This window comes from Chinchilla lanigera, unplaced genomic scaffold (genome assembly GCF_000276665.1).
Source record: "Chinchilla lanigera isolate Chin_1 unplaced genomic scaffold, ChiLan1.0 scaffold00065, whole genome shotgun sequence".
Classification (NCBI taxonomy): domain Eukaryota; kingdom Metazoa; phylum Chordata; class Mammalia; order Rodentia; family Chinchillidae; genus Chinchilla; species Chinchilla lanigera.
This window is the reverse complement of record NW_004955466.1, coordinates 5,164,764-5,190,321: the sequence shown is the minus strand read 5'-3', so window position 1 is coordinate 5,190,321 and position 25,558 is coordinate 5,164,764. Positions and strand designations below refer to the sequence as shown.

The 25,558-nt window shown below is 58.1% G+C and overlaps 2 protein-coding genes across 11 annotated transcripts in view; one reads left to right on the top strand and one right to left on the bottom strand.

Moving 5' to 3' along the window:
• Positions 1 to 17,719, top strand: part of Plekhg3 (pleckstrin homology domain containing, family G (with RhoGef domain) member 3) — a 39,916-nt gene extending 22,197 nt beyond the window's left edge. For 6 of the 7 annotated variants that reach the window (XM_013521963.1, XM_013521960.1, XM_013521959.1 and 3 more), the window contains 17 exons: positions 1,941 to 2,306; positions 3,196 to 3,293; positions 4,374 to 4,443; positions 4,839 to 4,885; positions 4,998 to 5,148; positions 5,241 to 5,372; positions 5,519 to 5,701; positions 5,855 to 5,947; positions 6,214 to 6,300; positions 6,505 to 6,538; positions 6,871 to 6,969; positions 9,938 to 9,976; positions 10,269 to 10,303; positions 10,759 to 11,049; positions 11,615 to 11,728; positions 14,506 to 15,910; positions 16,394 to 17,719. In XM_013521963.1, coding sequence (XP_013377417.1) covers positions 1,980 to 2,306; positions 3,196 to 3,293; positions 4,374 to 4,443; positions 4,839 to 4,885; positions 4,998 to 5,148; positions 5,241 to 5,372; positions 5,519 to 5,701; positions 5,855 to 5,947; positions 6,214 to 6,300; positions 6,505 to 6,538; positions 6,871 to 6,969; positions 9,938 to 9,976; positions 10,269 to 10,303; positions 10,759 to 11,049; positions 11,615 to 11,728; positions 14,506 to 15,910; positions 16,394 to 17,109 — 3,921 coding nt within the window. In that variant the 5' untranslated portion in view covers positions 1,941 to 1,979 and the 3' untranslated portion in view covers positions 17,110 to 17,719. Of the gene's footprint in view, positions 1 to 1,940; positions 2,307 to 3,195; positions 3,294 to 4,373; positions 4,444 to 4,838; positions 4,886 to 4,997; positions 5,149 to 5,240; positions 5,373 to 5,518; positions 5,702 to 5,854; positions 5,948 to 6,213; positions 6,301 to 6,504; positions 6,539 to 6,870; positions 6,970 to 9,937; positions 9,977 to 10,268; positions 10,304 to 10,758; positions 11,050 to 11,614; positions 11,729 to 14,505; positions 15,911 to 16,393 lie in introns of those variants that run through there. The other variant, XM_013521964.1, reaches the window with a different exon arrangement.
• A 2,416-nt stretch (positions 17,720 to 20,135) lies between these two features.
• Sptb (spectrin, beta, erythrocytic) overlaps positions 20,136 to 25,558 on the bottom strand; it is a 156,224-nt gene continuing 150,801 nt past the window's right edge. For 3 of the 4 annotated variants that reach the window (XM_013521956.1, XM_013521954.1, XM_013521955.1), the window contains exons 34-36: positions 23,242 to 23,415; positions 22,972 to 23,014; positions 22,726 to 22,893 (exon numbers count right to left, since the gene is read on the bottom strand). In XM_013521956.1, the coding sequence (XP_013377410.1) occupies positions 22,726 to 22,893; positions 22,972 to 23,014; positions 23,242 to 23,415 (385 nt within the window). Of the gene's footprint in view, positions 22,894 to 22,971; positions 23,015 to 23,241; positions 23,416 to 25,558 lie in introns of all 4 variants that reach the window. The other variant, XM_005399117.2, reaches the window with a different exon arrangement.

Here is a 25,558-nt window from a genome sequence, read left to right as displayed (position 1 = left end):
GGTCGGGGAGGGAGGCGCTCTTGGTGTGGTAATCCTCTCCACCTTGCTTTCCATGGAGACATAGTGACACAGCACCCTCGGAGGTCCTGGCTGGGTTGGTGGTGGATGGTGAGCAGGTTTGGACGCGCCTGATTGCCTGATTTTAGCTTAGTCGAAGCATCCATTTGATCTCCGTGTTATTTGGCAAATCAGCCCTCACGACTTCTGAAAGCCTTGAAGTAACTGCCGTGGCTCAGGAGGGGCACAGTGGCGCACGGTCCGTGCGACCCGAAGAGGGAACCCAGGGGGCTGTGGGAGCAAGTGGCGGGGCCCCGGGTGGGGGGCGTTTCCAATGGGAGACCTGCAGGTCCCGCAGGGCGGAGAGAACAAATCTTCAAAGCTCCCAAGCGGGGGCAGAGGGGAGAGAGTAGGGGTGACGTGAGGGTGCTGGAGCGGAGCTCAGGCCTGGGGCCGGGTCTGTGCTGTGGCTGCTTCTCACTCGCGGGCTGGGTCAGCAGAAGTGAGTGGGCTCCCGGGGACGTTTCCCCCTGCGGAAGTAGCACTGGAGTGAGCTTTCTAGAAGGTGGGGCCGGTGCACTCCAGTCGTGCGAGGGGGCCACAAGGTGTCCGGTCTTTCTTGCAGGCCATGGCCGGTGTAGGCGCTGGCCGCTGTGCTGTGCCCCTCGTTGCCAGGGTGGCCTGTGCCATCTGCTCTGGGAGTAAAGGCTGCCTGGGGCTGTGCCGGCCTCACCTGGGTGCAGTTTCCTGTCTCCGGGGCTGCTCTGACCCGCTGTGCCCACAGGGCTGTCAGAGACTGTGCGCTGGCTCAGCTGTGGGGAATTTCCTGGCCTGGCTGCTGCAGCGGCCTGCCTGTACCAGGGGCCAGGGTGGAGTGGGGCGAGGTTGGCTCAGTCGTGCCGCTGTCTCCTCCCTCTTCCCCACATCAGCATCCAGAGGGGTTCAGATGCGCGGTGAGGTCAGCGGTGCCCTGAGATGCTGCAGTCCTGGGGAGAAGGTCACCGACCCACCCCTGTACGGCGACCCTTGGATGGGTGCGCGCTTGGGATGAGCCTTCTGATGCCTGTCAGCATCATCGCTTGTACTCGGTTTATAGAAAATTTTGTGTGCTGTGTACTGCGCTCAGAAGCCTATGGGCATCAGGTCACTTTGTCTTTGAGGGCACAGCCTTGGGGTGAGCCCTATCCATCCTCATCTTACAGGTGGGCCACCCTTTCTCCACCCAGAAGGATGGAGGTGAGGTGCTTGGATCAGAAGGGATGTCCCCGGGGCACCCTTGTCAGCGCTTGTAGAGTCTGAAGGAATGATCCTCCTCCTCCTCCTCACATTCAGTTTACTTTTAAGGGGCTGGGGATTTAGCTCAACAGCACAGCACCTGCCTGGCAAGCGCAAGGTACCAGGAAAAAACAAAACAAAAACAAAAACCAGTTTACTTTTAATTGTGATAAAGTAAATGTAACTTAAAACTTGCCAGCGGGGCATGGTGGCGCACGTCTGTAATCCCAGCGCTCGGGAGGCTGAGGCAGGAGGATTGTTTCGAGTTCGACCAGCCTGGGCTACAAAGTGAGCTCAAGGCCAGCCTGAACTGCATAGTGAGACCCTGTCTCAAAAAACAAACAAACAAACAAATAAAAACTTCCCATCTTAAAACTTTTTTGTTGAGACTGGGACTTGCTGTATAGCCCAGGCTGACCTCGAACTTACAGCGATCCTCCTGCCTCAGCCTCCTGAATGCTGGGATTATAAGTGTGTGCCACTATACCCAGCACCATCTTGAAACACTTAAGAGTGCAGGTGAAAAATGTAAAGTGCATTCACATTGTCACACCATTGCACTGACAGTGCCTTCCCACTCTGCTGTCTTCCTCTCTGCAGCCTCCTTTCCATGTTCTGATTCTGTGGGGACTCAGAGGGTGACCCTCCATCTGTCTGTTTTACTCCAGAATCTCCCCGAGGTGCCCTCCCCAGGCAACAATGCCAGGATGCCTGTCTCTGCCACCCTGCACCAAGATGGCAGCCAGGAGCGGCCAGCAAGCCTGACGTCCACCACCTCCTCATCCGGCTCCTCCCGTGACAGCCGCAGCGTCATGGAGGAGCCCACTGGCCCCGAGGCTGCAGCCCAGAACGGGCACGGCCCCAACAGCAACAACAATTCCAGCGGCTGGCTGCATGCGAAGGGACCCCTCTCCCCACTCAGCAGCCGGGCTGCGGGGGGCACGCAGCACAAGCTCAGCTACCTGGGCCGAGTGGTGCGGGAGATCGTGGAGACGGAGCGCATGTACGTGCAGGACCTGCGCAGCATCGTGGAGGTGGGTGTCGGGGCGAGGCGCAGGAGGACGTTCTCCCCGGCACCTCTGCCTCCCAGGGAGCAGTGGGGGGGCGTGGGCTCCTGTCCCCGCAGGCTGTGACTTCTCCCGCGTCCTCAGCACACCGAGTCACACTGGCAGCTTGGGTGGCAACACCTCCTGCTGGTGCCCAGGAAGTAAGCACCGTTGACGGGGGCGGAGGGGCCCCAACCGGATAGCGGTGCTCTGCAGGGATTGAACCCGGACAGACATCCGGGTCCCTGCTCTGCCTCTTCCTGGCTGTGGGTCTCAGGGGGCACATAACCTCCAGAGCTGCGGGTCTCTCATCTGTGAAGCAAGGACACAGCTGACCCCCAGGGCTGGGGTAGGGCTTGTTACTGTACAAAGGCAAACGCCCTAGTCACGTCGCCTGGAACAGCAGAAATCAGTTTTCTCTCGGGAGTCCCAGGTCAGGGCGTGGCCCGGAGCCCCCGGGAGAATGCATTCTGTGCCGGTCCTCTAGATTCTGGGGGTGCTGGCAGTTCTGTGTGTTCCTTGGCCTGTGGCTACACCGCCCGCATCTCGTCCCTTTATCTTGGGCTCCGCGTCCTCTCCTCTTACGCGGACACCAGTCATTGGATTTCGAGCTCACTCTGAGTACTATGTGAAATCATCCTGGCAGTCTTAGCAATGACACCTTCGAGGCCCCCGTTCCCAAGCAGGGTCGCCTGCTGAGGTGCCAAGTGGAGATGAGTTTTGGGGTGGACACTTCCCAGCCCGGCAGAGTGGGTGCTGCCTGTGGAGTTGCATCACAGCTGTGAAATGCAGGACAGCGCTGACCTGTGGCTAGGTGAAGTGAGGGGCCAGGGTGGAGACGGGGCCAACCGGGCGCTGAGTGCCTCTGTCCACGCAGGATTACCTCTTGAAGATCATCGAAACGCCCGGGCTGCTGAAGGCGGAGCAAGTCAGCGCTCTCTTCGGGAACATAGAGAGCATCTATGCGCTGAACAGGTATAGGAGGGCCCAGGCCTCACCCTCACTGTGTTCTGCTGCCCAGGGCCGCTCAGGGCCGGCCCAGGGAGGAGCCCCGCGTGTCCTTGGACTCTGAGCTTTTGGCACGTGGGTCTGGTCTGGATCTCTGAGGACTGGGGAGATCTGGTGCTCCATCTTTGAAAGAGGCATACTTAGCTCCGTGCTGGGGGGAAGATGCCAGCTGGGAAAATGGCTGATGTACTTCCAGGGGAGATGAGATAGTTTGAGGACAGGTGCTTGCTGGGTCCAGCCTAAGGCAGCGCCCTCTCAGGGGCCTGCTGGACCCACACACACGGATGTTCTTCCTTCGTCCTTTTCCTTTCTGTCCCCCATCTGCACATCTCGTAGTTTCTTCTCCTTCTCACTGACCCCAGGAAACGTGGGGCTCCCTCGAGGAGACTGCCTGTTAGTGGGATACATAGGCCAGGCGGGGTAGGCGGGAGCGGCTGAGCCGGGCCAGGTGAGGAGCTGTCCGGGTCTGCTGCTGCGGGACGGACTGCGTTGGCTGGGGAGCGGTGTCGGGGGGACAGGAGGGGACGCCTCCCCCAGGTCTCTTGAGGTGGACGGGCCTGGGATGCTGGGGGAGTTTGGGACGCAGCTGCAGGCAAGGCCTGGATAGGGGAGTGGGGTGGAGAGGCGCACAGGCGGGAGGGAGTGTGTTTCCCACAGTGCCCTCTTCTCAGATCGGGGTGCTGGAGCTCAGCCTGCCTCTCCCCCATCCTCCGCTCTCCCCAACTGGAGCCCCTCTTAGTCCCTTCTCTTCTTCCGCCTTTAATCTCTGCGTCTGTGTTTGACGCTGCCCACAGAGGAGCTGTCCCCTCCCGAGGTGGGTACCAGTGTCCCCGTCTTTCCCGCTTGCTTGCTGAGCATGCAGCGCTCCCTGGCTCCTGTCCTTGTGGTGCACTAGATCCTTTCTGTGGTTGCTGCCCGGGGCAGGGCTCACTCAGAGGGTGGAAGCCCTGCTCCTGGCATGACAGCAGGGCTGAGGAGGGGGTGCCCTGGCACATCTCCGTCTGGAGGCTGCAGAGGCCACGTCTGATGGCCTGTCTCTCCATCCAGCCAGCTCCTCAGAGACCTGGACAGCTGCAACAGTGACCCGGTGGCCGTGGCCAGCTGCTTTGTGGAAAGGGTAAGCATAAGCAGGCCGTGGTCCTTGCCTCTTGCCCTGTCTTGCTGGAAGTGCAGAGGGACAGGAAGGGCCAAATCGAGAACATGAGTTCTGGGGATCCCTCTGGGAAGGGATGGGCACAGTGCCTTGAACGGAAGGCACTCCTGGGGTAGGTTCGGGGATGGCTGGGTAGGCGGGACGCCCTAGATGAGTGGCGGCAAACCTTTTAGAGCGTTACGTGGTACGAACAGCCCGCTGCTGCACACGTGCCGCAGGTTCCCCACCACTGTCCTGAGGGAAAGGCTGCAAAGATAGCTCTGTCAGCCTTGGGGTGGGGGACCGAGGCCTGTTGGTCCTCCCAGGTTTACAGTCACGTGAGAAACTCCTCGAGGTCACTCTTTTTGGTCTCCCCTTAGAGCCAAGAGTTTGATATCTACACCCAGTACTGCAACAACTACCCCAAGTGAGTACTGGAGTCCTTGAGAGGAGGGAGGCTGAGCCCTTCGGGGAGCCCGGCGCCCCTTCCTCCTCCACGGGCTGCCCCCATCAGCGACGCACGCCCCTTCCCGCTCCAGCTCGGTGGCCGCGCTGACCGAATGTATGCGGGACAAGCAACAGGCCAAGTTCTTCCGGGAGCGCCAGGAGCTGCTGCAGCATTCGCTGCCCTTGGGCTCCTACCTGCTGAAGCCCGTCCAGCGCATCCTCAAGTACCACCTGCTGCTCCAGGTAGCCCAGGCCGCCTCCGGGGGATGCTGCGGGGTCCAGGGAGGGAGGGCCAGGGCCTCACGGAGTTGCCTAAACCTTGGCCTCCTGAGCAGGAAATCGCCAAACATTTCGATAAAGAAGAGGATGGCTTTGAGGTGGTGGAAGAGGCCATTGACACCATGACCTGTGTGGCCTGGTACATCAACGACATGAAGAGGAGGCACGAGCACGCGGTCCGGCTCCAGGTGCTCTGGGCGGGGAGGCCGGGGGAGGCGGGGTGGGTGGGCCTGGTGGGGCTGGGAGAGGGAACGTGGCGCCCTGCTGGGCAGGCTGAGTGGGGAGCCCTGGGGCCCATGAGGCCTGACCTGGGTGCCGGGCCTCCGTCCTGCAGGAGATCCAGTCTTTGCTCATCAACTGGAAGGGCCCTGACCTGACCATCTACGGGGAGCTGGTCCTGGAGGGCACCTTCCGCGTGCACCGCGTGCGCAACGAGAGGACTTTCTTCCTTTTCGACAAAACACTGCTCATCACCAAGAAGCGGGGAGATCACTTCATCTACAAGGGTCACATCCCGGTAACCAGGCCGCCCTGGCTCCTCCTGCCTCCCGGGGGCCCGGGCTCCGCTGCTCCTTGTCTGCTTTCGGGGCTCTAGAACCATCCCGGTGCCGAGACTGTTGAGGCCTGGGTCTCCTCCCTCCGTCTGACTGCCCTCTGCCTCTGCCCCCAGTGCTCCTCGCTGATGCTGATCGAGAGCACCAGAGACTCCCTCTGCTTCACCGTCACTCACTACAAGCACAGCAAGCAGCAGTACAACATCCAGGTGAGGGGAGCGGGGCTGGGGACGAGCCTCTGGCACGCCCGCCTTTGATTCCTGGCTCCTGGGCTCCCCGGCCGCCCACAGCCCCATTGTTCATCTGCAGTGCAGGGCGTGTTTCGGGGACCCCTTGGGTTGCGTGTGTGGTGGGGAGCTGAAGCCCAGCACCGCACTCCTTTCCACCTCTTCTCCCGAGCAGAAGTAGTTCCTGTGCTGGGCAACTTCTGGCCTGGAAGTATAGCTCCAGCTCCCTTTCCCTTGGGCCCTCCCAGGCCAAGACCGCGGAGGAGAAACGGAGCTGGACTCACCACATCAAGAGGCTCATCCTGGAGAACCATCACGCTACCATTCCCCAGAAGGTCGGCTGCTGGGGCGCCCTGCCGGGAGCAGGGAGAATGGTCCCTGTGAGGGCTGCTGGGGCCCCACCGCCTGGACACTGGCTCTGGCTGGACAGCGGCATCAGCACAGCAGTGCCAGGCCGCAGCGCGGTGCTGTGGGGTGTCCTGATGGGCGAGGGGGGCCCAGTACGCAAGGTGGCAACTCTGGCTTTCCTTCCCTTCTAGGCCAAGGAAGCCATCTTGGAAATGGACTCCTATTGTAAGTTACCCTTTCCTGCCTGTTTTGTCCCTAGTTGTGCTCCCAGCTGGCTCGGGCTGTGTCCTGGGCAAGCTGTGCCTGGGACTTTTATTGCAGGAGAAGCAAAGACAGGCGGGCTCCTCCCGTCAAGGGCTAGGGGTCAGCTGTGCGCGAGGGGCAGGTTTCTCTGTGCCGGGAGCCTCCGCGTGGAAGAAGGCGGAGGGTGGCGGGCGCTCTGGTGCTCCGGAGGCAGCTGGCCCTGCAGCCGGGGTGGGTGGGCGGCTATGGCCAGAGGCTAGGCTGAGGCCAGTGGAAAACCAGAAGAAGCCTGATGAGCTCCCTCCTGCATGCAGATCCCAGTCGCTATCGCCGCAGCCCCGAGCGGCTGAAGAAAGCTTGGTCGTCCCAGGACGAGGTGTCTACTCACGCGCGCCAGGGGCGCCGGCAGTCTGGTAAGAGAGCGGCTGTGTGGGCAGCAGCCTCTGCGAAGGACGCTAGATCCAGCGGGACATCACCTGGGGCTACTGTTTCCCCTGTCTGATAAACCCAGGGACGGGTGGGGAGGCCTGGGGGCCGTCTGCAGCGCCTGCTCTGCGCACACGTTCCTCTGGGCTTTCTTGTCCACCAGGGTGGGCAGCCCACCTCTGCAAGGCCCTAGGAGCACTTGTTTATTTAGGCCCTGGCCTCTCGTCTTGGCTCCCCCTCCATCTGAGCCTCCTTTCTTTGGCACTCAGAGTACGGACCAAGTTGGCCGGGAATAACACTCAGACATCATCAGCCGGTTGTGGACCAGCAGAGCAGAAGCAGGACAGGAGGAAAATGAGTTAGACCAAGGGGCACCAGATCCAGACAGGAAATATTTATTTTGGGTCTCAGGAAAAAGTTCCATTTTCCTTTCCTGGGTTTTCTTCCATGACTGGACTTGCTAATGTGTTCTTGGATTTATTGAAATGAGTCGTCTGTTTAGAAAGAAAAGGCCTCGCCTTTATTCTTAGTTCTGCCGCGACGAGTGTGTGTGTCTTCTGCATCTGTTTTCACTCTGCCGTTTACCCCAAGGCTCAGGGGCAGATGTGGGGGACCCTCAGCCAAGGGCAGGTTGGGTGGCATGAGAACCATCATCTTTCTGTCACCTGGAGAGAAGGATTTTAGAGGGGTTGGTCGCAGTATCTTGGCTTGGACCCACATATGCACTGGGTTTTGATGGGCCATGTCCCTTAGGTCTCTTGAACACCATGTGGGCTGATATGTGAACTTTGGCCTTCAAAAAGGTGGCACCAGGTGATCTCTAGACAGCTTTTGTGTCTCTGTGTTCTTTGGTATTACTCTAGAGAGATTTTCAAACTCTGGTCAAACTTGGCACAATTACAAAAGTTTTATGGAAGCCGGGCGTGGTGGTGCACACCTATAATCCCAGCACTCGGGAGGCTGAGGCAGAAGGATCTTTGTGAGTTCAAGACCAGCCTGGGCTACAAAGTGAACTCAAGGCCAGCCTGAACTGCATAGCGAGACCCTGTCGCAAAAAGACAAAAAACAAAAAAACCCAAAAGTTTTATGGTTCAGCCTTAACTTGCCATTGCTTAGCAGTGGAAGCTTTTGGCACACGGAAGGGTGTAGGTGATGGTAGTGGCAGTGGTGATGGCCACAACGTCCCCACCCGTACTTTAGCTCTGCTGTGTAACTGAATGCTTAAAGCCGCCATCTTTACAGTTCATGAACTGTACATCTTCAAAGAGTGAAATGTGTGGTATGGGAATTATACCTCGGTAAAATTTTTTAAAAATTTAGCTATTCAAGGCACTCAGGAAATGAGCTGTTTTACAGAGCTGAAATTTTTGACATGGCTGAGGTTCGAGCCTGTAAATACTTAGAGTTGGGTTTTTGAGATGTGTTAGCTTCTCTTGGTGTTTTAGTTTTACCTGCTGTGAAGCAGACCTGTTTCTGCAACGCGTTTCGTACTCAGCGTTGAGCGTGCTACTCAGGGTCGAGCCTGTTTCTGGAGCCTGTGCCGCAGCATCATTGGTGATGTGCTGGAGGGGACCAGGGGGACGGGTCCAAGGCGTGGCTGGGTTGCCATAGAGACAGCCTGCATCTGAGGTGCGTCGGTCGTGCAGCTCTTCTAACACTGGACAGTGTTCCGCCTCCTGAGTTGAGCGTATGTACCTCTGGTGCCCCTCTCCCTCCGCCGTGCGTTGGAAATCAGCCGGTGAGACTTGGGAAGTGTGTGTAGGCGCAGGAGGGGGAGCCGAGGACAGGGAGGCTCAGGCCGCATGCAGGAGCTTAGGGCCCGGCTCAGCCGTCTCCTCTGCTGGCGCAAGGTCTTTTCTGCCTCTTCCTTCCAGCGAATTGCACTGGGCGGACAGGCACGCTGTCGGACGCCTGGTATCTGTTGTTCCATCTTAAATTAGCTGTGACTTACTAAATATCCTTAATTACAAGTTTTAGAATGAACGAGTAGAACATCTTGTTTGCCACTTTAGAAACAATTAGGTGTTTGTATTGATGCAGAGAGAGAGTGTGTGTGTGTATGTGTGGTGTGTGTGCGTGCGTGCGTGCGTGTTTTGTGTGTGTGTGTGTGTGGTGTGTGTGCGTGCGTGTGTGTGTGTGTGTGTGTGCGTGTGTGTGTTAGGGGAACAGGACCTCTTCACTCTGCTCTGCTGCTAAGGATCAGCTCAGACACAGGTAGACCTTCTGCCTCTGCGTTCATCGACAATAGAGACCGGCCCTGAGCCAGCTGGACTGCGGTAGGGACAGGCTAAGGCTCTGGAGGGAGAGCTCTTGACACAAGGCCCCCTTCTCTATGCCTGCCTATCTCAGGTCTGTCCCCAGAAAGGGTGAGGATAGCCTGGTGGATGTTTTGTGTCCTGCCTCAGAGCCGGGCCGCCACCTGTCCAGCCAGGCCGCCACCTGTCCAGCCGGGCCACGCTCCCCAGCAGGCAGCGAGGCTTCGTGACGGCAGGCCTCAAGGGTCGTAGGAAGTCGGGTGCGCCCTGCTTTTCGGCTGGGCTGCCGTGAGGGGCTGGGTGGAGGTGCAGCCGGTGTGCTGATGTGCCCCTTGCGTGGGAGGCTGAGGGGCTCGAGTGGAGACGCAGCTGGCCGCTCTGAAGGGGTGGCACAGAGCCCGCCGCGCCCCGTGGCTGTGGAACTGGGGGACCCTGTAGCCAATGTGCTAATGCAGGGGCCAGGGCAACATGCTGCGGGTTTGGGCTCAGCAGGGGGATGACAGTGGCCCAGGCCCTGCCTCCTTGCAGGAAGCTGTGAGGTAGCCAGTGACACTGCTGGGAGCGTTTCCAAGTCCCGAGGCTTGCTGGGGGCAAGCTGGGGTGGACCTTGAACTGGTGGCGGGCCGGGGGAGCTCGGGACTCGGGCCAGGTGTCGCTGTTCCTGGCCTGCATTCACCCGCCTGTGTTTGTTCCTCCTCAGAGCCGACCAGACACCTGTTCAGGCAACTCAGCGACAAAGGTGAGCGTGGGAGGGGTGTGGATGGCCTTCCTCCGAGTCCCGGGGGGTGATGCCTGAAACAGCCCGGTGGTGAGGAGTGGGGAACAGGTTAGAGCACCCCTAGAGAGTGCCTCAGCCCTGCATCTGCAGAGGGGCCCTGCGCTCGCCCCGGCACACCCGGCCTGCGGACTCCCGATCAGGAGAGCCCCGTGGCAGGAGGCGCCCCAGTGAGGCTTCCCGGGCCCTAAGGAGGCTTGCTCTGCTCACTGGTCTGTTTCCCTCCCTGCCCCTCACCCGTGTGCTGGGTGCCCAGTGGTGGTGTCAGCAGCCAGAGCAGCAGGAATGAAGGTGAGAGGGGCGACGGAGGCTGGGGGGCGTGGAGACTGCTGCGCCCAGGGTGGGTGGGGCAGCCACACCCAGACGCCGGCCCTCTGCACTCCTCGCCCTCACTCAGCACAGCCCTGCCCACACCTGCTGTGTGCCGGCCCTGACGTGAGGGCTGCGGAGGTGACCGGCGGCCCTCATCACGCGGACCCTTCCCTAGCCTTTCCCTGGCACCGTACCCTGACACCTCAGGGTGCCCGCCCAGCATTGATCTCCCATTTTCCGTCTTCTGGGCCTATGTCCTAACCAGGACCCAGCCTTCCCGCCTGAACTGCCCTGCTGCTCAGCAGAGGCTTGGGGAGGCCGGGACTGGGCGTCTAGGCGTGGCCTCTACACAGCCTCCCCTCCCCCAGCTGCCCGCAGGAAGAGGGGAGGTTGCCCACCAGGTGGGTCACGAGGGCATCTTGTGCTCTGAACAGCATGCGGGCAGTGCTGGTGCCCTCCTGGACTTTGGGCGGCCACCCCAGGCACGGGGCCTGCACCCCGAGGCTGAGGGAGCTGCCGGAGAGGAGGAGGAAGAGGAGGAAGAAGAGGAGGAGGTGGTGGAGGAAGAGGAGGAGGAGGAGGAGGAGGAGCAGGCCTTTCCGGTCTCTCTGGAGGACCTGGCAGGGCATGGAGGCAGCAGGCAGGGGGCCAGGCCAACGCCCCCAGGCTCGGAGGAGGAGGAGGAGGAGGAGGAGGAGGAGGAGAGTCTGGCAGTGGCGGAGCAGGTAGCTGACCCTGCCAGCTCCCTGCTGGCCGCCCTCCACTGCTGGCACTATCGGGCCAACGCTTTACTTTTCTCCCGGGGTGCTATGGTGAGGTGTCTCTTTGATCTCCCCTCCTTGCGTGTTCCCTGGCCTGTGCATGCCCATCCAAGAGCCCTCCCGTCCCCTCCCTGCCTGCCCCTTCACGCCTGTCAGCACTTCTTAATCCCTCACTCCGCCGTCACACCCTGGTGAGCCCCTGGCATGCACTCCCCCAGGACGGGCACTAACTAGTACACCACCCCCGAGGAGCACGAGTCGGGCCGGGGCAGCGGGCGAGGCAGAACCAACACGGCAGGGCTAGGGGAGAGCTTGTCCCCCTGGCCCGGAAGGAAGGGCTGGCCGGGCCTCTCACACCTGCGTGGCTTCCTGCAGCCCCAGGCTGGCTGTTCAGCTTGCACGGGAATGGCTCGGGTCCAGGGCTGGCTCAGCACAGACCTTGGGTGCGGGAGGTGTTACCCACGTTGGAATGCAGAAGGGACGCGCTCCCGATTGTCCTGGAGCTGACGCTGCCCTCTGCCTGCTGCAGGGGAAGGGACGCCGGGAGTCTGAAGGCTCCAAGAATTGCAGAAGGCCTAGCAGCCGGTCTCCGACCAGTGCTGGCAAGCGCATGAGCTTCGAGTCCATCTCCTCCCTGCCGGAGGTGAGTGGCTGGCAGGTGGGCTGGGGTTAGTGCAGGGGCAGCTGGAGCTCAGGGTACGGGCTGGGCAGGTCTTTCAGACCTGGGGTGTCCCACTGGGAACAAGGATTCTCTGCTACCAGGACTCTTGCTCCTTTGGGAAGAAGCCTTTGCAGCCTGGGGTGTGTGGTTCAGTGGGTAGACATCTCCCTTCCATGAATTAGAAAAAGGCACTCCTTCCTTAGGTCAGCTGCAGGCCCATGCCAAGGGCCACAGCTAGTGGAAATGCACCACAGCTAGGCTGCCTTGGACAGGGCACAAGGTCCCACCTCTCCCAACCAGCCAGCCAGACCTTTGTTTTTTTTGGTTTTTTGAGACAGGGTCTTGCTATGCAGTTGAAGCTGGCCTTGAGCTCACTTTGTAGCCCAGGCTGGTCTCAAACTCTCAACGATCCTCCTGCCTCAGCCTCCTGAGTGCTGAGATTGCAGGCATGCACTACCACGCCCGGCCAGCAAGACTTTTAAGTCATGCCTGCAGCCACCTGTCAAAGGGGAAGGGCATCAGTATGATCAGACACCTCCTGTGTATCTGGTGTTTTATCTCTTTCTTCTTCTCCCTGCAACATCTCTGGACAGACAGAGGCTCTGAGAGGTTGAGGTGGCCCTGGCACCGAGAGCAGAGCTGAAATCAGACCTGGGTGTCTGACTCAGGGGCCCCGCTGTCCTCTTCCCACTGCTCTGTGCTGTCTGTGGGATATGTGGAGTCGTGTCCTTTGCTTTTCCCACATTACAAGGAGAAGGTCAGGAGCTAAGGCCAGACCCCAGGGTGCGTGCCACAGGCAGGACAAGTCTGAGAATCTGGGTGACACTGGGTAGGAATGAAGCTTGCTGTTGCCGACTGTTGGGGCGGCTACACCTTCGACTGGGTGTTGATGAACAACAGAAATATGTTGCTTGAAGTCCTGGAGGCTGAGAAATCCAGGATTAAGTGACCAACCGTGCTTTTTTATAAGGCACTAATCCCATTTGTTTTTTTGTTGTTGTTTTTGGTTTTTTTCCAGTACCGGGAATCGAACTCATGACCTTGCGCTTGCCAGGCAGGCGCTGTGCCACTGAGCTAAATCCCCAGCCCCAACTAATCCCATTTGTGAAGGTGAAGCCTTCGTGACTTACTCACGACTCCAAGGGTCCAGCTGCTGAATCTTATCACACTGGATATTAGGTTCTAACATGAATGGGAGGGGGGAACCATTCAGAGCATAGCAAGCAGTGCTGTCTTCTAATACTAGAATGCAAGCCCCATGTGTAATTTAAATTTTCTGGTAGCCATGTTAAAAAAAATTTAAAGAGCTGAGCATGGTGGCACACACTTGTAATCCCAGCACTGGGGAGGCTGAGGCAGGAGGATTGCTGTGAGTTCGAGACCAGCCTGGGCTACAAAGTGAGTTTAAGGGGCTGGGGATTTAGCTCAGCGGCAAAAAGCGCCTGCCTGGCAAGCGCAAGGTCGTGAGTTCGGTTCCTGGTACCAGAGAAAAACCAAAAAAAAAACAAAAAAAAAACCAACAAAGTGAGTTTAAGGCCAGCCTGAACTGCATAGTGAAACCTTGTGTCAGAAAGACAAAAAAAAAAGAAACAGGTGAAATTAATTCTAGCAGTATGTTTTATGTAATCCCATAGGTCTGAAATATTATTTTAGCATGTAATCAATATAAAAATTACTGACATTTTATCCCCTTTTTTTAAGTCTTTTTTTTTTGTCTTTTTGAGACAGGGTCTCCCTATGCAGTTCAGGCTGGCCTTGAACTCACTTTGTAGCCCAGGCTGGTCTTGAACTCACAGTGATCCTCCTGCCTCAGCCTCCCGAGTGTTGGGATTACAGGCGTGTGCCACCATGCCTGGCTGTATCCCTTCTTTTATACAAAGTCTTTGAGATCCGAAGTGTATTCTGCTCTTCTGGCGGATCTGGATTTGGACAGGCCGTGTTTGAGTTGTTCAGAATGCCAGATGTGCTGCTAGCTACTGTTTTGGACGATGGAGGCCTAGCTCCTGGGTCTGCACTGCAGTTTCTGGATTAGAACTAGTGGAATCAGGTCTGATGCCTCAGAATTTAGACTGTTGCTCCTTTCCCTAAACACCTCTCTGGAACGCCGTGCCAGCCAGTTAATGGCTCAGATTACCCCTGGGGTGGTCAGGAGGGAGTTCTCAGACGTGCTTTGTTGGCGTCTGTGGGGCTCACAGTTGGCGAGGCTGGCTGGCCTGAGCTGGTTTTCCTGTCCTGACTTCTGCTGGCAACAGCACATGTTTGTTGCCCTAGGGCCCTGCTCCCACAAGGGCCCTGGTTCCTTGGCGAAGTTGAGAGCTCCTCACGGGGCTCAGGCCTGGGTTTGAGCTTTTAGGGCTTTCAGGAGCTGCCTTCCATGAGGCAGGGACATCCCAGTACCGTGACTCTGAAGGAGCTATGAGAGCCATTCCCTGGAACCGGGGCAGTGCCTAGCCTGGTATCATGTGCTCCTATTATGTGCCGATAGCTCCCAGGCAGGCTGTCACCAGGAGGTGCCGCTGTCCCCCACTGTTCCTAGTACTTTCCTTGGGTGTGAGGCCATGGGTTCGGCAGGGTAATTAAAGGACATGAGCGTTTTCTTCTCCCTAAGGACCTGTCACGCTACTTCTAAGTCACTCACCTTGCTTGCCTTTGGCCCTAAACTGCAGGGCTCCTGGCCGCACTGTGAGCCAGCCGTGCCTTCCTTCCCCTAGGTCTTGTGAAGGAGGCTTTTACTCAGTGAGCTCTCTCTGCTGTCCCAGGTTGAAGCGGATCCTGGTCCTGGGGCCGATCAGGACGTCTTTGCTGTCATGGAAGGTCCTGGCACCGAGGAGATGCCCTCAGACACAGAGCCACCGGAAGTCCCGGAAATAGACCTCGACACTCACCAGGATCTGCTGGGGATGGACCACCCGGTGGACCTGGAGGATTTCGTGGTGGCCGAGAACACCGAGGACCTTAAGGCCCTGAGCAGCGAGGAGGAGGAGGAGGAGGTGGTGGGGGCAGCCCCGGAGCCCGAGAGCCTCCTGCCCCCCTCTGTGCTAGACCAGGCCAGCGTCATTGCTGATCGGTTCGTCAGCAGCTTCACTCGGTGCAGCAGCGTGACCCCGGAGGATGGCAATGGCAAGTGCAGTGGCTTCGGGACGCCACGGCTGGTCAGCCTGGAGGGCAGCGAGAAGGGCCTAGCCCGGTGGGGGAGCACAACAGACTCCCTCGGCTCCCAGGCTGCCCCAGAAGTGGGCATCGCCGTGGGAGTGGCCACAGAGAGTGGCTTTTCTGCCAGCGAGACAGAGTCCCCAAATGCAGGCTGCCCAGTGGAGCCTGACAGATCTTCCTGCAAGAAGGAATCCGCTCTCTCCACCCGAGATCGGCTTTTGCTGGATAAAATTAAGAGCTACTATGAGAACGCCGAGCATCACGATGCCGGCTTCAGCGTCCGGCGCCGGGAGAGCCTCTCCTACATCCCCAAAGGATTGGTGAGGAACTCTGTCTCCAGGATCAACAACCTTCCGGGGCCAGACCCGAAGCCAGCAGCTCCAGCAGGGTACAAAAGACAGGGCGGCTCCCGGGTGGCGTCATGGGCCTTGTTTGACCTCCCGGGGCTCAAACAGGCGGGCGCAGAGGACCCGGCTCCTGTCACGGATGCTGAGTTCCGCCCGTCGTCGGAGGTCATGAAGATGTGGGAGAGAATGGAGTCTGCTGAGCGAAGCCCCCGGCAGGGGCCGGGCCAGGGTCAGGCCAACGGCTTTGACCTGCAGGAGCCGCTCTTTATCCTGGAGGAGCATGAGCTGGGCGCCATCACCGAGGAGTCGGCGGTCGCCTCACCGGAAAGTGCCTCGCCCACGGAGCAGCGCAGCCAAGCCCGCCTGGCCCGGGAGCTGAAGGAGCTGGTGAAGGAGCTGAGCAGCGGGGCCCAGGGGGAGCTGGTCACCCCGCTGCACCCGCGCATCGTGCAGCTGTCCCATGTGATGGACAGCCACGTGAGCGAGCGCGTCAAGAACAAGGTCTACCAGCTGGCCCGCCAGTACAGCCTCCGGATCAAGAGCATCAAGTCGGTGGCGGCCCGGCCACCGCTGCAGTGGGAGAGTGCCGCTCCAGGCACGGACGGGAGGAGCCCCACCATTCCCTGCCTGCAGGAGGAGGCCGCCGAGCTGTCTGATGGCAGAGGTACGGTGGAACGGCAAGTCTAGGGCTGGAAAAGCCAGTTAGTAACCAGTGCCACTTCCAGAGTCCTGCCACGGATAAGGGTGGGGCTCACCGTACAGCACTAGTATCGGGGGGCAAGGTCATACCCAAGAGGGGGTGAGCCCTGGCAGCCAGTCTCAGCCAAGGCCAACCCTGCACGCCGTGCAGCCCTTCGGTGCCCGCCCCAAGCCCCTCGGCCGGAGCAAAGGGAACTTGGAGGAGCAGGAGCGCAGCGTCTCCTCTCCCTTTGATCCCTGGCCCCTTCCCCTCACTACTTTCGTCCATTCTTTGCATCCCCCTTTGACGAAGGGGCAGTAGGTGGTAAGTTGGATTTCTCTTCCCTCCCATGCAAAACCCCAGCAACCAGCCTGGCCTGCAGCGTGAGCCTAAGGAGTTGGACGGAAGTCTCTTTCCTTGGCTGTGCTCTTGGCAGTGCGATTCAGGTGGCCTTCTCTCTCCCCACAGGCCAGAGGAAGCCCGTGCTGTCCCTCTTCAGCTCTGAGCCCCTGGGGGCCCAGGCGCACAGCCCTCCCAAGCCCTCCTCTGCGGGGGAGACGTCGCCACGGCGCTTCTCCTTCAGCCCCTCTTCGGGCAGCCCGAGCACCACCTCGCCAGGGGCCCGGCTGTCCTCTCGGAGCCCCCTCAGCTCCTTTGACACCGAGACCTTCCACTGGCCCGACGTCCGAGAGCTCCGCTCCAAGTATGCCCACGACGAGGCTGTGCAGGCCGAGGCCAGCCGGCCCCGTGCCCCGCCGGTCGGTCGGAGTCGCTCGGTGCCCGAGAACATGGTGGAGCCGCCCGTGTCGGGCAGGGTGGGCCGCTGCAGCAGCCTGCGCACCAGGAGGAGCCGGACAGGCGGCGAGGATGCCCAGCCCCCGCCCCCTGGGCCGCAGAACGAAAGCCGGCTGAACGGAGGCGAGGTCCTGTGCGTCACTGCAGACCTCACCCTGGACAACAACCAGCGGGTGATCGTCCTGGAGAAGCGGCCCCTTCCCAGCCCCACCGCGGGGCCCGAGGAGGAGGGCCGCGCGCAGGGACCGAGTTCGCCGCGGGCCGAGGAGGGACAGGGCCGAGACTCCCAGCTGAAGGGAAGAGGACCCAGGGACCCAGCAGACCCAAGCAAGCAGGGCCGAGTGAGAAACCTGAGAGAAAAATTCCAGGCTTTGAACTCTGTGGGTTGACTTGAGTCCTGTGGGAGGAGGAGCCGTGTTGGGGATGGACGAGAGCCCGACGTGTCCACGAGGACCGGCCCACGCGGTGGAGGAAAGCTCTAGTGGAGGCGTGGCCGCACCCCTGCGGCTTGTGATAACCTGTGCTCCAGCCCGGACGAGCCGTTCTTCCCCTCCGAGGCTGGTGTGGCCACCTTCTTGTAAATAGTTCTCTGGCAAACAGCCAGATATTTAAGCTCACCTCTGCCCAGGGAGAGGAAGTGCTGCCTGTGCTCAGGCCTCGGGCTTTGGCTGGTCACCGCCAGGCCGAGGGCCCGGGGGGAGACCCCGGAAGTGGCTCGGGCAGCCTTTGCTCTTTAACTGTGCCTTTTCTTAGGACTTGGGCAGAAACGAGGCCAATAATTTATTGCTTTTCATTCTGTGGTGTGTGTGTGTGTGTGTGCACGCGCGTGTGTGCGTGTGAGCAAGTGTGTGTCCTCCTGTTGTTTATTCCCCTCCTGTGAAGAATGTGCCGGACTTAGTGCAGGTACTTGGGAGGGTTGTTGCGGACCCCGCTGTTGTCGCTGATGTACACATGTTTCATTATTTGCCAATGGTGCAATAACCACTGCTGACCAGCGGACCTGTGTGTGGCCTTTTTACTGGAGGGGACGTGGTGCTCGTGGGCCAGGGATGTCTTAGGGGCAGCAGGGTGTTTGTTCTACACTCATTCATTCATCATCGAGGCTCAGGAAACAGATGCTTTCTAGGGGCTAGCCTGGGCAATTTAGCAAGATCCTGTCTCAGAATAAAAAATAAAAAGGGTTGCGGGTGTGTAAGGTGTGGTCGTAGAACGCTGTGATGTTAAAAGACGTTTCTAAGCCGGGCGTGGTGGCGCACATCTGTAATCCCAGCACTCGGGAGGCTGAGGCAGGAGGATTGTTGCAAGTTCGAGACCAGCCTGAGCTACAAAGTGAGCTCAAAGCCAGCCTGAGCTGCATAGCGAGACCCTGTCTCAAAAAGACAAAAAAAAAAAAAAGTTTCTAAAAACTTGATTTCAGTGAAAGGCACATTACCGTTAATCGCCCTCCCATACTCCCTTTCACTTCAAGCACACCTCGTCGTTCTTGCCACTTTCTGAAGCAGTTCTGGAAGACCTCCTTTATGACTGTCTTTCGTTCTACTATTGTGGCTGCCTTGATGTCCTGAGTCCATTCAAAATGTTTACCTCTCATGGTCATTTTGACTTTGGGGAAGAGGCGGAGGCTGCACAGTGTGCCAGAGCCAGTGAATAAGGTGGATGAGGTCATACCTCGATGTGTTTATGAGTCACCTTCCCACTGGATGGTATGTGGCCATGCCATTCATTGTATTTTTGATCACAGCTTGTAAAGACATTCATAAAAGAGGACTTCCAGAACTGCTTCAGAAAGTGGGAAGAAAAAAAATAAATTTAATAAATAAGTAAATAAATAAATAAGAAAGAAAGAAAGTGGAAGAGGCCAGGTATAGTGGCACATCCCTGTAATCCCAGCACTTGGGAGGCTGGGGCAGGAGGATCGCTATGAGTTTGAGGCCAGCCTGGGCTACAAAGTGAGATCAAGACCAGCCTGAACTGCAAAGTGAAACAGTGTCTCAAAAAGACTTAAAAAAAAAAAAAAAAAAAGGGCTGGGGATTTAGCTCAGCGGCACAGCGCCTGCCCGGCAAGCGCAGGTCATGAGTTTGATCCCTGGTACCGGAAAAAAAGGGACAGTATTTTGAGAGGGATTAATGGTAATGTGTCTTTTATTGTAATAATTTTTTTAAAAATTAAACATTTATCATATATTTTAATTACCTCTTGTAGCATCCCTGGGATTTAATCCTTAGCACTTTAGGGGAGAAAAACCTGATTCAAAAGGGCCAGGAATGCCTCTCTATTGCTAATTGGACTTCCTGCTCTTTCTCTGTGGAAGACCAGCCTTGTTTGGGTGGTTGGTTCTGGCTGTGGCCGGGAAGGGAGGGGCTCAGGGCCCAGGTGGTGGGGTGCTCTGCGAGGTTCCCTGAGCACCTGCTCAGGGTCAGGGCCTCTGCTGAATCTTCTGCCTAGGAGGAGGGCCTCAGCCTGAAATGTCCGCTGGGCCTCGAAGGTCAAGGGAGGATCAGAGGTGAGTGACGGTCCCTTATGCAGAAGCACATGTGGCAGAACTAGCCTTGTTCTATCAGCGCTCTGCTTTTTGTTTTTTTGATTTTTTTTTTTGAGACAAGGTCTCACTGTGGTCTAGGCTGGCTTTGAACTCACAGCATAGCCCTGGCTGGCCTAAAACTCGCGATCCTCCTGTCTCAGGCTGGAATGACAGGCAGGCACCATCATGCCCATCTTTGCCTGCATCTTCCGTGTCATCTGCACGGGCGCCGAGAACACCCGTGGCTCCTCCCAGGCAAGGCCGGGACACAGTGCTGCGTACCGCAAGCACGTTGGACAGGTGACCCAGGTTCTCGTCCTCAGCTGAGTCACCCCAATTCGTGCCCCTTCTTCATCCCTATGGAGGAGTGGTTGCTTTCGATCCCCTGACCGCTCTTCTAGGGATGGGGCTGAGAGTTGTAGCCGACCAACCCTCTCCCCACGTCATGCCCACACCCCACCCGCTGTGTCTGGGGACCTTGGGACAGGGCAGCCACTGTCACTGGCTGCCCCTTGGGATCCCTGGGAGCGTCTTGAAGCCAGGCAGTGCCTGCAATCCATCCAGGCCACGTGAAACTGCTCCTCTGCAGATGGGTCCCCAGGTGCAGAACTGGGGACCTTGATGACCAGTGAGGGCCGGAATCAGTCTAGAGCTCTCAGGGCAAAGGCCCGGACTGATCTTGGGCAGTGATTTTGCCCCGCAGCAGGCCCTCAGCTCGGTGGGCACAGAGGATGGCGTTTGTCTCCGGGCCTCGGATGGGGCTGAGGCCTGTGTGGCCGCAAAGTCCTAAGACCTCTGGAAACAAGCCAGAGTCTGACTGTTAGTCTCCTGGCGTCAGACCCTGAGGCCCCGTTCAGAGAGGAACAAGGCTACTCAAATAAGACAGACAGATGTAGAGCATTATTGATTTATTAGAAAAACTAGTAAATGAGTGTCCTCTGGTTTGGTGGAAGCACGTTTGAGCAGGTAGAGGACAAGGCCCAGCCGGCCCCAGGGCCAGCCCCAGATGACATGGTTTGTCCAACAGGGGTGCATTCCACTGTGCTCACCTCTTTCGCGTCCTCCCTGAGCTTGCTTGACCAAGGGACCAAGCCATGTGGCCTGCTGGCCTCATCCTCCTCTGGATCCCTGCCTCCTCCCACCAAGGGAGGAAGGGGACCCGGGATTGGCCTAGGGGACCTGGCTGTGCTTCCATAGAGAGGAGCAGGGTAGAGGGGAAGCCGAGCCCGACACAGGCCTCCTTGTGATACCTCGCTGGTGGAGGTAGGTGGGGCTGGGAGCCCCAGGCGCCTCCAGTTCCGCCCTCAGCCAGAGTCAGCTGAGACCAGAGACAGGGAAGGAGAGAGGAAGGAGGGCCGCCTGATCATGCCTGGAGGAGTTTCCTCTAGCCTGCTTGGGGAGGAAGCCCGTTATGCTGGTGTGGACTGGGGCTGTGCCAACCTAGTTTGGGAATACTGTACGGAAAAGACTGCAGAGTAGAAAATGTAATGGGGGGGATAGAGGAAGGAAGAGGTGCCTTGCGGGGGCACCAGGAGAGCCTAGCCCTAGAGTGGCACAGGGTCTCCCAGGGGTGGGCGCCTGCGGTGTCAGTCCGGTTGGTCGAGTGTCTTGGGGCCTGGGTGACGTGGCGGGATGCGTGGGGAGCTGGCAGGAGGTGGTGGGTCACATGCAGCTGGCTGCCCTTGCCCAGTCTAGGGGACTTGGGGCGCTAAGTCCCAGCTCTGCCTTTGGAGCTCAGTGTCTTGGCTCTGCGGTGTCAGCTGCTGGGAATGCCTCTCTTCGGGTGCTACTTGGGCACACTCGGAGGGGACGGGGTGGGCCCTTGTACTTGGCTCCCTAAAGACTGGCCCAGGGGAACAGCCCCGAGAGCTGCTCGCCACCTTCCGCCCTTCAGCAGGAAGCCCTCTGTCTGCCCTAGGGGTGGACATGCGCGCAAACGCACAGGGGCGCGCTGTCACCTCCCTGCCTCTTGCCTTGGTTTTCCTGGTTTTTGCCACAAACAAGGTTCCCTGTAGATGCAGAGGACTACAGGGTCCTACAGCTGGGGCCAAAGGAAGACCCTGGGCCCCTGGCTGTGGAGGTGAAACGCCCGGGATCTGGGATGTCAGTTTCCACTAGAGAGCTTCCCTCCTGGGCTTCCTGTCTGCTGGAACTGGGGTCACTGACAGCGTCAGGGCTGCAGCCCAGGCCCGCAGTAAGGGGCTCCCGAGAGGGCCCATACCTGGGTGCCCCCCACCCCCGTGTCTTCTTCAGCCTCACCCAGTTCATCCCCACACAGCCTGCTTCCTACGGGGGGGCCACAGAAACTGGCCGTGCGCCTTGGGGACCCTCACGGCCTCCCTTGGAGAGCACACCTGCTGCCCCCAGCATGGCCCCTCTTGGCTATGGCCCAGGGAAGATGCTGACACTGGCTCGGAGTCGTGGCAGGGGAAGTCTGTGGAGCCCTGGTCAGCACTAAGGGGCCCGGTGGGTCCCCTTCCAGAAGCATGGGCACATCTCCGTCTGAGCACAGACTGAAGTATCCCTTTCGGAGCTCGGATATGGGGGTGGTAGGTGTTTGGCGACCTCTGTAAGTGACCCCCAGAACCCTAGGCCAGGCCTGCAGGAGAAGCTGATCAAGAAGGGCCACACCCTCTGCTCCGGCCCCAGCGCTAACCCTAGCTGTCGTGGTAGACGGGCTAGTAGTGGTGGTGATACCTAGGTGTGGCCACATTTGCCATGCCAGGTGCTAAGTCTGCTCTCTGCCCGGTTGGTACTCCTGGGTGTAGTGGCTGCAGACAGGCAGGACACAGCAGGCTCTTGCTCTGGGATGCTTTCCTCCAGCACTGGGGTGCCCGTCTTGTACCGGGGCCCACGCCGCTCCCTGGGGGCCCTGCGCCTGCTGGCTATTGCTGGTTGGGCTGCTACTGGGTACGGCCGCAGGCTGTGCCTTCGGCAGTGTCGGGACCCGTCTGTCCCTCCTTCCCTTCCGAGCCCAGGGCTTCTGGAGGAATGGTTTGAGAGCTGCTGGTCCTTCCTCCTCCCACGGGTGCTGGGGCAGCAGGAGGCTCTTCCCTCGGGACCCATGAACGGGGCAGGGGGCTGTGCCCCTGAGGAGAGAGGAAGGCGCACGCAGGCCCTGAGGAGCGAGTCCCTTCTGAGGAAGCCCAGTGGGGAGGCGGATGGCCGCACCCCAGGCCCGCGTCCCTTGTTCCCTCAGTCCCCAGCAGCACCCTGCCCTCGTGGACAGGTCAGTCGCCCCAAGTCCCTCTTCCCTTCCCCTGTCTCTGGCTGTGACCAGGTGGGCATAACCCCGAGCAAGGCTTGCTGGGGACTGGGCAGCTCGAGGAGCCCCGTAGCCTGCTCCAGCTTCGCGGGGCGGGGTGGGCGTGCTGGCCGGCGCAGCAGTGCAGCGGCCCGCGGGCGGGCGGGAGCAGGGCAGGCGCAGGCGGGGAGGACGGGCGGCGGGTCCCTGCGCGTCCACACCCGCGGGGCCGCCCGCGGCTACTTCTTTTTGGGGAAGAAGCTGAATCTCTTCTCCTTGTCCTTCTTGCCGAGGCTGACCTCGGGCCCGGTGAGGGAGGGCAGGGGCAGGCTCTGGGCCTTGACGCGGATGCTCTGGGACTCGCTGATGGCCGTGCTCACGCCCTGCAGCCAGGACAGCATCTCCTCCTGCGGGGCGCAGGGTCAGGACCGCCCCAAGCGGGGTCTCCAGCCCCCCTCGGTTGGGCTGGGGCCCTGGGCACTTACCTCATCCTTGCCGTGGAAGAGCCACTCGCTGCCGTTGCTCAGCCTGGGAGGACAAAGGGTTTCCCGGGTTCACGCGCGCGGGCCTTTACCTGGCACAGGCGAGCTGGGGCCCGTCATCCCCGGGCCTATCCCCCGGCCCCTGGAGCCCGCACCGCTCTTTGTGAGTCTGCAGATTTGAGACCTGTGAGCAGCAGCTCTCGGGGAGCTGGTCGGCATGGGCCTCCGCTTGGCTCTGTGCCTGCGGCTGGAAGGGCTGGGCGGGAGGCTCACCTCAGCTTGAAGACGTGCTTCTTCTTCTTGTAGTTGGCTGCAACCTCGCAGATGGCGTGCCTCAGGGCCAGGGGCTCCTCCCCGTGGTAGGGCACCCCCAGAGCCAGGTTCTTGGCATCCTTGTAGAAGGTCAGCTCGCTGTTCCTGAGCACGCAGTAGAGGTTGTTCCAGGACCTGCGGGATGGGCACAGCGGGTCACTGGCGGTCCTGATCGGACTCCGCAGCCAGTTCCTGTAGCTTTGGGACTGTTTCTCTTTATTGTTTCATTTTTGCCCTCCTAAAGAGTAACACGTTTTTGTTGTTTAAAGCCAGGCATGGGCAGTTTGCACCTGTAACCCCGGAGCTCTGGGAAGCTGAAGTAGGAGTCACAAGTTTGAGGCCCACCCGGGCAACTTAATGACTTAGCATGACCCTGTCTCCACATAGAACATGAAAAAAGGCCCTGGGTTCAATCCCCAGTACTAGAAGGGAGGGGAGTGGGGAAACAAAAATAATATGCATGTTACTTTACTTTTTTTCTCTGCACATAGCTGAGAGCAGATTATACTATATATCCTGTGTGTGTGTGTGTGTGTGTGTGTGTGTGTGTGTGTGTGTATTGCTTGGTGTCAAACCCAGAGCCCTCCCTGGGCATGCACAGCCTATGAGTCCTGTATTTTATTTTATTTTTCAGACAGGGTCTCGCTATGCAGTTCAGGCTGGCCTTGAACTCACTTTGTAGCCTAAGCTGGTCTCGAACTGAAAATGATCCTCCTGACTCAGCCTCCTGAGTGCTGAAATTACAGGAGTGTGCCACCATGCCCAACCATCCTGCTTTTCCTTCCTTTCTTTCTTTCTTACTTCCTTTTTTTTTTTGTCTTTTTGAGACAGGGTCTCACTATGCATTTCAGGCTGGCTTTGAGCTCACCTTGTAGCTCAGGCTGGTCTTGAACTCACAAAACTCCTCCTGCCTCAGCCTTCTTTTCTTTCTTTTTCTTTTCTTTTCTTTTCTTTTTCTTCTTTTCTTTTCTGGATTGCCCTGGGAACTAAACCCAGGAGTGCTCTTATCACTGAGCTACATTTTATTTTTATTTTTTTAAATTTTGAGATAGAGTCTAAGTGGCCAAGTTGTCCAGGCTGGCTTTGAATTTGTGATCATCTTGCCTTAGCCTTCTGAGTGGCTAGAACTAGAGCAAGAACTACCACCCTGAGATACATGTGGACGGCTTTCAAGCTTAACAGTATGAGTATTTATTTATATAAGACTCTTTCCTGTTTCTAGTTGTGCTGTTGTGGCTGCCTCAGTGTCTGGAATTGACTTAAGATGTGTAGCTTTCCTGATCATTTTTACTTTGGGGGAAGAAGACATATGGTGCAGGGTCAGGTGAATAAGGTGGGTGAGGACATGCCGTAATGTTTTTCAAGCCTACCTTCCCACTGGACGGCGCTTGGCTCCTGCATTCACTGTATTTTTTTTTTTTCCCTCCGGTACCAGGAACCGAACTCACAACCTTGCGCTTGCCAGGCAGGCGCTTTGCCACTGAGCTAAATCCCCAGCCCCTCACTGTATTTTTTTATCACAGCTCATAAAGACACTCACAAAAGAGGACTTTAGAACCGCTTCAGAAAGTGGCAGAATGATGGGTGGGTGTGTTTGAGACAAGGGGGAGTGTTTGGTTTGTTTTTGGTTTTTTGAGACAGGGTCTTGCCATGTAGTCTAGGCTGGCCTTGAACACACTATATAGCCCAGGCTGGCCTCAAACTAGAGGGGATTCTCCTGCCTCAGCCTCCTGAGTGCTCGGATTACAGGTGTGCGCCACCACACCTGGCTCATTATATATTTTAATCATCCCTGTGTCCACAAATATTTCTTAAAAATAGTTTTAAAGAAAATGGTTTCCCATCACACATACACACAATATCTTTATTGGTGGACCTTATAACACTGGAAAATTTATACACAATTTAAATAGCAATGTGATGAACATTCTTATTTATAAATCTTTGCCTATAATTCTGCTCTTACCTTGAGAAACATTTCTAGGAAAAGAATTATACAGTCTTAAGGCAAACACGGTAACCTTTTCCAAGTATTTCTACATTCATTAGATACTTGATTCTCACTACAGACCTGTGACGTGAGCTGAACAGGGTTTGCTCTGGGTGATGATTGTGATTTTTGCTTTAGTGATATAGGCCCAGTCTGCTGTCTCAGTACTTTGTAAAGAAACAGATCTGCACCAGTCCAATCCTATCTCAAACGCATCTAGGTCGTGGCCAACCCCAATCTCTGCCCATGACAGAACTGAGACAGGCTCTTCCTGTCATGCCAGGTGGC